This window comes from Lytechinus variegatus, chromosome 10 (genome assembly GCF_018143015.1).
Source record: "Lytechinus variegatus isolate NC3 chromosome 10, Lvar_3.0, whole genome shotgun sequence".
NCBI classification, from domain to species: Eukaryota; Metazoa; Echinodermata; class Echinoidea; order Temnopleuroida; family Toxopneustidae; genus Lytechinus; species Lytechinus variegatus.
The window spans coordinates 12,620,636-12,634,314 of record NC_054749.1 but is presented as its reverse complement, the minus strand read 5'-3'; the positions used below and the strand labels follow the sequence as shown (position 1 = coordinate 12,634,314).

Sequence of the window (13,679 nt, the reverse complement as noted above, 5' to 3'; positions counted from 1 at the left end):
TGAACAATAAGTTACATTACTTTAGCCAAATTGCTAGGGGAAGACGTAGGGAAAATAAATAGCAAAGCCGTATATGCAAACTCGATATGATTGAAATTTTATTTGAGTTGTAATATTATCAATTCATAATCATAATACATTGGGTAAATGAAGATTAAAAAGGTAAATAGTCGTAAGAATAATTTAAGAGTATGTTTAAATTTCATATGTCGAAATGGTGAGAAATAAAAGCCTATAATGCAGACATTGGCGGCTATTTACCCGGGGCTAATCATTAAAAGCAGGAGGATGCAGCCTTCATGGGAATTGAGATCTTGCACCCTCTGTTAAAATGAACTTTCTAAAAGCCCAACTACATGTAACTAGCAACCACTTATTCCAGTTTCAAATCTTAAAAATAAGTATTTTTTTGACAAGGTTGCAATCTTTGCTTGCCGAATTAGAATTACGTGTCGTCTGCTCTGCTGACCAAGTTCTCCCCGCCGCCCACCCGAACACCACACACGTGGGGGCGTTGTCCTTAGCGATCGCAATATCCAGGGATTTGTTGTTATTAGAAACGGCATCGCTTCCGTATTTACGATCGTACGCATGTAGCTTGATACCGGCGTGCAAGCAGGTGTGTAAATACTACCACTACACAGACTGCGGAAGATACATATTTTTCAGGTGAGATTATTACCCTCAAGATAAGTCTTTATATGTCTACATGAATAAGTGATAAGTTATAATGATTATGACTACTTTGTCCCTTCTTTTGTCATGTTTTAAAGGATAATGCACTTCCGTCAATATGCAGGATATGTTTGGTTTGGAGATGCAGTATATTATTATAATTCCGTACAAAAGGTAAACAACAGTATCGGTAGATTGACAGTGAAAGTTGTATAAAGTTATATAATGTTAGTACCACAATTTGTGTTTTTAAAAGTAAAAATCATAATTAGATGGAAAGAAGAGAATTAAGAAGGAAAGCAATGAAAAAAGACCCCCGCCCCCCCCCCCCCCGATCGAGGGGAGGAGTGCGATAAAAAAACAAGATGGGTAAAAGGAAGAAGTGTAGATTAAGAAAAGAATAATTAAGAAAAGAATTGAGAAATTTAGAGAGAACGAATAAGAAAAAAAAGAAGGTGAAGATAAAAATAAATAAAATTGGAGAGAGAAGAGGAATATTAAGAAAATTAAGATGAAAGAGGAAGAAAAAATAAGGTAAAGCAAGATGGAAAAAAAGAAGCAGAAGACAAGACAGAAAGAAGAGGAGAGATTTATATATTTTACTTTGAATATAGTCTTACTTTATTTAAAATAATCACACTCATGTACATTTTCTCATCCTCTTTTGACAGATACCATGGCTCGGTCGGGAGACGAATCGTGTTCTCAGAGTTCTATCGGTCTTGAATCCATCTCATTTAACCCTTTACTACCACATCCTCAGAGCTGGACGGAGGTACCGCAGTACAACATGGGTGTCAGGCAACAAAGAACACATGAAACATTTGGAGTAAGTATGGTCAGATCCCCCATGTCTGCGCGGTCTCCCAAGTCTGCGCACCTGGGTATCTGCACGATTCTAATGAAAGAAGATACGCAACGAGCACGAACTTTACACATGCAATACATAGACAGGCATTCTTTAAAAAATCTGACTCAAAATGGTGGAAAAATAATGAATTCAGGGCATTTCATGTGACAATCTCAAAATGCAGCCTTTAATTGTCATCAAAATCCCTGAATCGTGTGCAAAGTGAATGAGTGCGCAGACATGGGGTACCATTTTTTTTCAATCTGAAAATGACTGCCCGAGGTTTTTTCCAAGAAAATCATATATTACAAATTTTTATGAGATATTTGGCACACTAACTCCTTACGATGTAAGGAACATTATCAACTGAAAGATTTTGTGAAATAAGAAGAAATTCATGTTAAATCTTGACTCAAATTGTTAGGTGTGCAGACTTGGGGCCCATCATCATGCATGAATATAACAATTTTTGAGTTTTTAATAATAATAATGGTGGCTACTTATATAGCGCACAGGTCCACCTTTCGGTGCTCATGGCGCTTTAAAAAGGCACTGCTATTATTATTACCCTGGCTAAGCTAGGCAACCGATTAAGGCGCACACAGCTTTTTGAGGAATTACTTCCTGCCGGTACCCATTTACATCACCTGGGTCGAGTGCAGCACACAGTGGATGAATTTCTTGCTGAAGCAAATTACGCCATGGCTGGGATTTGAACCCACGACCCTCTGTTTCAAGGTCCGGAGACTGATCCACTGGGCCACAACGCTCCACGTTGCGGACTCCACAATGTCTCCACGTTTTTGCAACCACTACATAGACACTTTCTGAAATGGTTAGAATCTATTGTCAAAAATTCTTTTGTGACAAAGGAGTCTTTGTCGGAAGTTAGTGAATCAAAACCAGCAGTGTAGACCATGACTCTGGAAAAATGACACATTTTTGAAATTTTTACAGCCCCGGTGATCTTAGGATGGTCTGCTGTTCCGGGTCAACAATATTCTACAAGGACCTCTCATCTGTTCATTATGTTTCATGGGCATTTTCGATGCATTTACTACGTTCTAGAATCTGTACCCATTGCAAATGCCAAAACTTGCCTAATATGATTCTGACCATGTCTCAATTAATAGGATTTCTTTGGATATACTTGGGGCAGATGCTTTGTTGACCCTTCATGCACTTGCAAATAATTTCGTTTTTTCAGTTCAAATGCTATAGCAACCATCTTATGGATGATTTATGACTCCTATTGGGCATGATTGGTGGTGGTTCCAGGAGTTTAGGTTAGAGGGGGTGCAAAAAGAAAATTTGAGAATGGGGGCCGGCCTGGGGTCACAAATGACAATTTACTGAAGCTATATGAATATGAAAGTTGAATGGGTGATTAAAATAAAAAAAAAACATGGAGGGGTACACATTATCCCTGCATGGATCCACCACCTGTCATCAGCCTCCAACCCATATAGGGGCAGATCCAGGATTTTCCAAAGGGGGGGGCACATGTTCCTGATTAAACTTAGACAAGCAAAGAAAAATAAAAAATAAATAAAAGTTGGTCATCTCTTCTGCGGAATATTTGGAAAGCCCCCCCAAGACCCTCTCTTTCAAGAGGGGTGGGGGCACACTTGCATAAAAATGGTATATTTATCATACAAATTTTTATTATGGCTCGCTCTCAAAGGGGCACGGGCTGGCTGTGCCCCCCCCCCCACCTTGGATCTGCCAGTGAACTCATATAATGAATATGGCATAATACTGTCCACTATAATCATAATTGAAAGGATTAAAACAAACATGTATATGCCAAATACTTGTAGAAGTAACTGATCAGAATATTTTGTTTGTCAAGATATGTAAACTAATAATGATGAATGAAAATGAAGCAGATTTTACATTCCTTTTCTTACGTTTGTAAATTTATAACAAAATTTCATTTCATATTTCATTCTGAGATTCCAGTTATTGATTGTATCATTGTTTTGTCGTTTCTTTTCTATTTTAACAGAATTGGAAATATGATGTCCAGTGTCAAATTGCAAATATCTCACAGAAATTGGTAAGTGTAGATATATCCAATGCTTTACACAAAGCAAAAAAGGTATATTCAGTAAAGTGATCTGTGTTGATTAACTACTAATAATGTTCTTCAGCCTATATTATTTTATATTTTCAATATACTTGAAACATAACGAGTCATAGACTTAATACTACTCTGCAAAAATTCCATTGTTGATTTACCACCAGCCAGGAATCTATATGTCCACACCAGACAAATATTGAAACAACACCAGTTTGGAATCAAACCGACGCTGTTTTAATACTAATTGGTGTTGTATAAACACCTATTTTGGTGTAAGACCAAAACCAAGGCTGGTGTTGTTTAACACTTCTCTGGCAGGGGCAGCGGAACCGTGTACAAAAACGTAAAATTGACCATATGATTGTGATTTTTAGCATGGTCAGCCCCTCACTTTTGGTTCAGCCCCCCCACTTTGAAAACCGTTCCGTGGCCCCTGTCTGGTGTGGTCATATATATAAGTAGCCTCTTGGCTGGTGTTTAAAACAACACCAGAGTTTTGTGTATGTGCAACTTTTTAAGGAAATCGTGCAGCTATTAAGAGTCAACTTTAAAAAAATATATTTTTTTAAATTTTTTTTTACTATTTTGTGTACTGGCTTGGCCTATGTAAGAACAATACACTTATGCTGCAATTATATTGTTTGTATGATTATGCAAGATGAAGATATAGATTTAGGATTCTGAATTATTATTTTTCTTTAGAAAGCCAACAATTGGTGGACACATGGGGGGGGGGCATGGATCCCCAACAGTTTCATACCCCCCCAAAAAAAAAAGAAAGAGAATATAAGGAAAATGGGTAAATATATAATTTTCTGAATAAATCGCATCAAAACCTATCACCAAGTTAGATATTTTGTTTAAAAAGGTTAATTGATTTGTCCATGACTAGCTCCCTAAAAACATTTGTCATGCTAAGTGCTGCAACTCTGCAAGAAACTATTCCAGCAATTGTGTTTATTGCTGGATCCTTCATGTTTGTTAAAATTTGTGCCAAAAGTTTGTTACCAAGGGTTAGATATTTTTTTCAATAACAATTATTGTAATTAATTCATTACAGAAAGACTCCTTAGAGGAGCATCCCGATGATCGGGCACGAGGTTGCGATGTTCCCTGGCGACCGACCCTTGGTGACCACACCCCTCGTGAATTACCCCTCCGCCCACAACAGAGGAAACCCATCGGTAACGCTGCCCCTTCCCCTCCGTCGAAGGAAGAAACTGAAAACTTTTACAGAGCAAACAGTACTGCCAATCCATCTTATCCTCTCTCGTTTGGCCTTGGAAGAACGACTATCTCGCGATGAAAGTCTGTGGAAATGAAACGGGTGGACAACTCTCCTGTAAGCATGTAATGACTGGAGACTCAGTTACAATGCGCTTCAAACCAGCAAGTCATAGAAGACCTGAAGCTTTGTACGATTGGAAGCATTATTGTTCATTTCTTTCGGTTATGAGAGTTAGGGATCAGAGCTAGTATATAGTCGCTTCATACATGTATGCTCAATAATTGTGGTTTATGTGACCTTTACACACAGTGCAGCCGTATGGTATCGGGCAGTTATATAACTATGTGATGGGCTAAAAAAATTGATTAAGGAAAGATTAACCTTCTATTTGATTATTCGTCAGCCTATGGAGAAAGGTTATTTATATTCAAAGGTGCATTTCATTTATTTGCAGCAGTGTGAACAATATACTGGGCTATATAAATAAGGAAATATTTACCCACTATGTAAGTACATGTATTCTCCATTTTGGGAAGAAAGGTATTCATCTTTTACTATAAAAAAAAATAATTTGTTTGCTACTCAGTCTGCAACATCTAAAGTAAACATGATTGACCCACTTCTTGATTTTCTTTCAAGCACACATAAGGGCCGTCTGCACCATCCCGAGTTTTCAAATTAGCGCGCTATTTCTGATCCGGCAAATTATCCCGATCTGAAAAATCTCGAGATTGTTTGTAATGCAGACGCAATTATCGCGCTAGTTCGTAGGATTAATCTCGAGATTGCAATCCCAAGTCAACTCGGGTTTATTTGTAAAATAGCGCGCTATTTACGAATTATCGCGCTAATTCGTAGGTGCAGACGCACTCGGGTTTGGACTCGGGTTAATTTATTCATGACCTTCAGTCCATAATGCAATTCGCGTTCCATTTCCGCCTTGGTAAAAACATAAACAGCGATTATACCGAACGCATGCGAAAGTCAACTTTATCATAGCGTTCATCAATTCCCCAATCAGCAACGATGGTGTCAAGCCCCCCGTGAATGGATTTTGGGAGAGACCAGACCGATGGGGGAGGCGCTCATTATCGACGATGGTCATAGTCAATAACAATACTGACAGCATTGTCGTCTTATTCCTTCGCAAAATGTGAGCAAATAGCATTTTTTTCCTCCCCTCTCTCTCTCTCTCCCCTCTGTCGTTGCCTCGGAGTCCGCCATCATATTAAACGAAGAATACTTCACTCGCTTATAATTATAGCGCGGCTGAGCTGAGAGGATTGTTGCATAACAACGGTCGAATTCGGCGAAAGAGTACATGGACTTGATTGCATATCGCGGGAAGTTATTCAAAAGCGCGGGCCGTTGAAACTCCAAGATCGAAAGTGCGCATGCTCGGAATATCGGGCTTGTTGCCTCGCTCGAGCAAGAATCGCTCTTCGTGCGATGGTGGAGACGGGGTTTCTTGAATCTCGAGATTAATCGCGAAGAGGGCAGATCGGGCTAAAATCTCGAGATTGAGCAAACTCGGGATGGTGCAGCACCGCCGATAGAGAGGTGTTTAATCTTTTGTATGATTTTTATTGGCCACTCAATCCTAAAATTCTATTCCAATTCGAGAGATGCATGATTTAATTTTTGTCACTTCTCAAACGTTTATTCAATTTTTCAAAAAAGTATGTACGCTCTAGTGCAGGGGCCGTGGAAGCAGGGGGGGGGCTTCAGCCCCCCACTTTTTTCCAAAACCGTGTACAAAAACGTAAAAATGACCATATGATTGTGATTTTTTTGCATGGTCAGCCCCCCCCCCACTTTGAAAACCGTTCCGCGGCCCCTGCAGTGTAGTATTGTGCAAATCATTCATTCAATGAAAGTGGTCGAATATTGAGTCTAAGGTCGATTAAAAGTTTCAATCAGGGTCTGAGCCCGCAGACTGGCTTCAGTGTGCTCTGAATGCTGTACAAGTTGAAAAAAATGATGAAATTATATCATGGGAAAAATAGATGCCTTACAAATGTATCATCTTGTTGATTTGCTGTCATGGTAACTTGGTTATGTGCTCTACATGCTATTGATTCTGGGTATGTCATTCAACAAGCCATTTGGATGGTTTAGATCCATTGTTGGAGCTTTTTATGGTATTACAGGCCTAAATAATTTCCCATAGACTCGTGTGTTTAAAGTGGCACTTTATAAAAATTCATAAAAAATATGGAGAAATTCGAGGGTTGAATGTTTACTACCAGTGGATAGGATATATGTCTGACATTCCATATCTGACCAGGAAAGGGTACCTCAACTGGCTCATTTAAAAAATGAATCAGCATTTATGAAGACTACACCTGCTTGACAGGATCAAATTCATCACTTGAGAGAGTAAAATGGCCCTAATTCTTCTGCCAATAAAAAATAGTTCCAAAGTGGTGATATATCTTTCCAATTTGGAAAAAGGAAGTTCAGTAAGTACCCTTCCTACAATCAGTGTTAGATTGTCAGTAATATTCATTCATTTTAGTCAATATCAATATCAAATTTAAAAACTGAGAATACAAGGTATATAGGCTCGAATGGATATCTTTTGCCTGCCAATTGTAATTAGGCCCGTGAATAACCTTATAGCAAGGGTCATCACTATTCTGAAAAGAAAATACCTTGTTTTCAAAGCAATCAGAATGCAATAAAATGTTGGTGAATATCTGAGATTTGCATTTTCCTATTCGAAGAATAAAGAAACCTTTGAATTTTCCTTTAACTTTAATATTGAAAGAGTGAAGACAAGATTTTTACAATTATGTGACTTTATTGATGCACTCAGTTTTGTCCCGAGTTTGTTATATCACTCAAGAAATTTTGACTTTTTTGTGGTGTGCTTGACCTAAGTACAGAACTACATTTATTTATTTATTTATTCATATTTTCTTTATAAAAAGCAGGGTAATCAAGCCAGTGGCATGCTTTATAACATTGCACTGCCTCGTGCAATGTCTAGCATAGCAACACGTACATGTATATGTATTGTGCCTCTGACAGAGGCTGAAAACTATAACATGGCATTTTATGGGTGTTAAGGGAGGATCATGATTTCTCCTTAATACCCAAGATATCCTGTAGAGTGAGACATTTGAATATGTCAGAAAAGTAGGCTAAGAAGTTAGTTTGAATGCTTATTTATGTATTTGAATAAAGAGCTATAAAAAGTCATAAAATAGAGAATATATCAATTTGTGTACTTTGTTTAGATAATTGTTGACATATGAATGTTTGTAAACGAATAAAAAAGAAAGTTATGATATTGATAATTGCACTTTATTAATCTAGCTTTATTTGTTATGCCAATAATCCATAGGGCTAAAGGGGCCTTGTCCCACCACCCCCCCCCCATAAAAAAGGAAAAAGAAGCGAAACTGGAGAGAGAAAGAAAGAGAAATTAAGGAAAAGGATGAGGGGAAAGAATAAAGAAAGAGGGAAAATGGAACTGAAGAAAAGAACAGGGAGAGCAAGAAGAAAGAGGGAAAGGGCGGGGGAAAGAGAGAGAGAGGAACAGAAAAGAAAGAGAAGAGGAAATAGGAAGAGTATAAACATAAAAGGTGGGGGGGGGGAGAAAGAGGCAATGAAGGGAATGGAGGGGAAAAGAAAAGGAAGGGAAAAGAGAGAAAGACAAGGGAAACAGGAAGAAGAAATAAAAGACGAGAAAAACTCTATATAGGGAAAGGAAGAGAAGATATATTAAAGAAAAGGCAGCCGCAGATCGGGGGGAGGGGGTGGCAGAAGGTGCAGACACACCCGGGCTCCGTAACACAAAGATCAGCGATCAATCGTTAAATGAACTGACCAATCAATATCAATGTAACACGCGCATTAGGTTTAAAATATTGACCAGGGACCAATCAGTGCGGTTCTTTCATATTTGCAATTCATCGCTAATCTTTGTGTTACGGAGCCCCGGTATAATTTGAAAATGTATTGGTACACCACCTAGATTAACTTTCTTGCATACCCCTGCAAAATCGACCAACTTTTTTTTCTTCTTCTTTGTGGTTGTCAACATTTTTCGGGTTTGGAAATGTCCTTCATTTTGTACTGCCGACCTTTTTTTTTCTTTTCTGACAAAGTGCATCCCGTAAAAGTCAACTCTGGATCCCAGCCATTATTGAGAATGATCGCGGAAGTGGTTTTCAGTGCACCATGTGCTAAGTCCTGGAAAGGAATTAGATAAAGTGAATAGAGTTAGAAGTGAAATGCATAGGTGAGAAAAAAATTTTTATTAAGAGTTTATTGGTTCATGTATGTAGAATGCACACTTTTAACAGAAATGGGGTACTATCTTGCCATGCCTAAATAGTTTAAAGGGGAATCCAACCCAAATAAAAACCTGTTTTTAAAGGAAAAAGAAATATCAGATTAGTTGATAGGTGAAAGTTTGAGAAATATCGCACACACAATAAGAAAGTTATGAATTTTCAAAAAGTTGTAAATATTGGTAATCACTATACCCATGGAGACTTCAAATTGGCCGCATACGTGATGTCATAGTGATGTAAGGCAAGGAATACTTTGTCATGTACTCCAATACATGATCTGGCTAAAATGTCATTTTTTAAAAAAAGTTTTACTTCAAATTATATTTTTTCTTTCATGAAGACATATAAAAATATACTTACTACCTGGGATATATATACATGTAGATTACTGCCCCAGGGGAATAGGTACTTGGGAGAAAACCACAAATCTGGCCTATGGGAAAGTTGTCCTTGCCCTCATTGTATTTGCCTAGTTGCCAATTTGAAATCTACATAGTCTTAGGGATCTCAATTTGAAAGTAGCCATAATTGCTTGTCTGATTTCTTTCAAACTTTCACCATTCTGTTCAACCAAGGCTGGATGCCCCATTAAAGAAATGTTACTTAGCTAAAAAGTAGGATGGTTTAATAATAAGACATTATCAAATATCGACAAAGAGAGGTAAAAATAATGAAATTTGTGATATTATAAAATATTTTATTATCTCTTAGAAAAGCTACATGTATACAATCACAAATCATTCCCAGCACCATGTATCTTTATATACTGTTAGATATAAAGGCCCATATTCTGAAGACTGATTTAAATTCGGCAATGATGGTCTAACTCTGTAATTATGGGAAGCCAAAAATGTTAGAATTCATTGTTTGTTTCTTATGTTTACAAGTGTTATCCCATGCTTTTATAATGGACAAAATTGTTTCAATAATTCATTAAAATAATCAAAATAATTGATAATTAAAATTGTCAATTTTCAAAAAAATTATTTCTATATAATTTTTTTCCCAGACAGATACATGTATGTACACTCTCAGAGTCGAATGAGCTGAGACTAGAGTTTCAATTAGCCATAGTTCAGAATACAGGCCATAGAGTCCACATTCAGTTATGCAAATCGCTATTAATCTTACCATCAACAATGAAAAAAAATCAGTAAAATATAACATTTATGACACCTTAAAATATTTGATAAGATAGTACTACATACTATACATTGCTTGGTATGTTTGCAAGTTTCTACAAATTTGATAGCTCCTCAACCAAACATTATTATCTAATACTTAATTATGTTGTAAGGATGTTGGCATGAGTAGGATACAATTGAATTATACAACAGTGATTTAATAGAAAGGTTCTGGCTAGGTGACACGACCATTGCTCCTGCCACATTTGCTCCGTTCTTGATATCTCAGAGGGCATAGGGGCTAGATTTACATGTAGGATTGTAAAGAGTTTGTGGCTCAGAATCATGTCGGCGCGTCGTGGAGGTCTGGTCAAGTGGTTCCGACTCTCGCCTTTCAAACATAGGGTCCTGGGTTCGATTCCTAACCATGGCACGTTTTCCTTCGGCAAGAAATTTATCCGCACTGTGCTGTACTCGACCCAGGTGAGGTGAATGGGTACCCGGCAGGATTAACTCCTTGCATGCACTGAGCGCCGGCGATGGTAGCTCGAGCTAAGGCCGGGGTAATAATAGCAGCGCTTTGTATCCTCAGGCAAAAAGCGCTTTATAAATACAGCTATTATTATTATCATTATGTAAGGATAATGATTAGGGTTTTTTTAGTTATGGAGGTCGGATTTTATGTTTGGCTTAACGTGCATATTTTCCATCGGAGCAATTGTCGCCGGAGCAAATGTCATGGAACCGAAAAGGAATGTCGGAAGTTTTCAATGTTGAAGATCTATTATCAGTATCATTTCAAATAGTAACTAGTAATTATAATGCTTGGATTGATTTCATAAGTCACAACAACACTGATTATTTCATGAATATTACCCATGATGTAAGGAAATCACAACAAAGCATATTTGCAATTTCCCGTTTTCAGGACCAGGAATGTACTTTGCAACTATACCTGTAAACATACAATTTGAACAGCCCTGCAAGACGATTAGACAAAATAAATATTTAAAATCAATTGTATCTTTTTTGTACATGATATGCCTTGGTCTTACATTAATGATCAGCTTTCAACTGATTGTACCTTTGATGTCATAGGATCTGTATCTTGAATTATATAGCCTTACATGTATGACAAGTTACGGTATATATTTAACAGGAACATGTATATATCAATATTAATAATAAAACATAATACTTGTATAGCGCATTTACCATCTTGATTAGATGCTCAAGGCGCTTCAAAGCATTAGAGAAAGAGAAGAAGAGAAACAAGTGGAATGCCTCTGGCCGTCTCACCTGCATCACGCGGTTCAATATAGCAGCAGTGCTGACTTTGCATACTACTCTAACTCGCACAAGATGTTCAGTGATACATGGTTACTCTTATGTCCACTTTTTATGAACTAGACCAATAAACTTACAGAGATATGATGGTTATTCAACAAAAAACCCCAACATGGCCAAAGTTCATTGACCTTACATGACCTTTGACCTTGATCATGTGACCTGAAACTGGCACAGGATGTTCAGTGATACTTGATTACTCTTATGTACAAGTTTCATGAATCAGATCCATAAACTTTCAAAGTTATGATGGTAATTCAACAGATACACCCAATTCGGCTAAAGTTCATTGACCTTTGACCTTGGACATGTGACCTGAAACACGCACAGGATGTTCAGTGATACTTGATTACTCTAATGTCCAAGTTTAACGAACTAGACCAATAAACTTTCAAAGTTATGATGGTAATTCAACAGATACCCCCGATTCGGCCAAAGTTCATTGACCCTAAATGACCTTTGACCTTAATCATGAGACCTGAAACTTGCACAAAATGTTCAGTGATGCTTAATTACTATTATGTCCAAGTTTCATGAATCAGATCCATAAACTTTCAAAGTTATGATGGGAATTCAACAGATATCCCCAAATCGGCCAAAGTTCATTGACCCTAAATGACCTTTGACCTTGATCATGTGACCTGAAACTTGCACAAAATGTTCAGTGATGCTTGATTACTATTATGTCCAAGTTTCATGAATCAGATCCATAAACTTTCAAAGTTATGATGGGAATTCAACAGATATCCCCAATTCGTCCAAAGTTCATTGACCCTAAATGACCTTTGACCTTGGTCATGTGATGTGAAACTCATGCAGGATGTTCATTGATACTTGATTAACCTTATGTCCAAGTTTCATGAACTAGGTCCATATATTTTCTAAGTTATGATGACATTTCAAAAACTTAACCTCAGGTTAAGATTTCGATGTTGATTCCTCCAACATGGTCTAAGTTCATTGACCCTAAATGACCTTTGACCTTGGTCATATGACATGAAACTCTAATAGGATGTTCAGTAATACTTGATTAACCTTATGGCCAAGTTTTATTAACTAGGTCCATATACTTTCTAAGTTATGATGTCATTTCAAAAACTTAACCTCAGGTTAAGATTTGATGTTGACGCCGCCGCCGCCGCCGTCGCCGTCGCCGTCGGAAAAGCGGCGCCTATAGTCTCACTTTGCTTCGCAGGTGAGACAAAAATCTGGATACTTAATTGGTGATTAGTGGTGATTTTTTGCCTAATTGCTAAGAAAGCATGAATGCTTGTCAGCAAGCAACCAGAGGACCGACGGCTTAAGGTCCTCTCCAGATTAGACCTGGTACTGAGGATTAATGGCTTACCAAAGGGCACTAGTGCAACAAGTGGGACTCAAACCTGGGTCACCAGAATACGAATCCCCCGCTCTACCGACTGAGCCATCGCGCCTCCTCAATAGTTTTTTATAAAACTAGTTCCTCATTTGTTAACCCTACTACAGCCTACTGTCCACCGGTGTTCTACTTTACTTTGTGTACAACATAATAATATTTCGTCAATGAATAACATTATTATGGCATGTTTCCTGTATTCCAATAAGAAAAATGGAAGGGCCATATGATCATATCAATTTTATGCAAGATAACAATATATGTTAAATTGTTTTCTGGAGAGGTAAACTGATATTTACGGGTTGTCAAATCTTTACCCTTTGTATTAATATAATATCCAAGTCCTTTGTAAGCACATCTATAGGACGTTATGTCATAATGTGATATGCACTATACATATGCTCTATATTAATTCATATGACTATTCAAAGCACAGCAATCATGTTTCAGGAAATGTTTAGCAAATGTAGATCTGCATTTCATTTTAAAAAATCACATCACATTAGATCAAATTCTGTGAAGTAGGCATTAAAATCAAGATTCTTTGGGGTCTTCAACAATCAAATATCTGGAATTATGAGGCTTATGTTGGAAATAATTGTAACAATTCAATATAATAATGCGAAATAAAGATTGAATAATCCTCTTTACCGAACACTGTTTTTTTAAGAACTTCCCAATCTATAGATTATA

At 37.4% G+C, this 13,679-nt stretch overlaps 1 protein-coding gene across 2 annotated transcripts; it reads left to right on the top strand.

Moving 5' to 3' along the window:
• The first annotated feature begins 541 nt into the window (after positions 1 to 541).
• LOC121423002 lies at positions 542 to 5,324 on the top strand. Of its 2 annotated transcripts, none has more exons than XM_041618273.1 (4): positions 542 to 689; positions 1,347 to 1,504; positions 3,534 to 3,584; positions 4,669 to 5,324. In XM_041618273.1, the coding sequence occupies exons 2-4, from the start codon at positions 1,352 to 1,354 to the stop codon at positions 4,912 to 4,914; spliced, it is 450 nt and encodes a 149-aa protein (XP_041474207.1). In that variant the 5' UTR covers positions 542 to 689; positions 1,347 to 1,351; the 3' UTR covers positions 4,915 to 5,324. The 2 variants fall into 2 exon arrangements, with proteins under 2 accessions (XP_041474207.1, XP_041474206.1); XM_041618272.1 differs by having other exon boundaries at positions 544 to 669.
• The last annotated feature ends 8,355 nt before the right edge of the window (positions 5,325 to 13,679 follow it).

What these genes read in the sequence shown, in the direction of transcription:
- LOC121423002 (XM_041618273.1), top strand. Translation starts at nt 1,352, where the DNA reads ATGGCTCGGTCGGGAGACGAATCGTGTTCTCAGAGTTCTATCGGTCTT. An exon ending in GAACACATGAAACATTTGGA is followed by an intron (nt 1,505 to 3,533) that starts GTAAGTATGGTC and finishes CTATTTTAACAG; the next exon opens with AATTGGAAATATGATGTCCA. An exon ending in CAAATATCTCACAGAAATTG is followed by an intron (nt 3,585 to 4,668) that starts GTAAGTGTAGAT and finishes AATTCATTACAG; the next exon opens with AAAGACTCCTTAGAGGAGCA.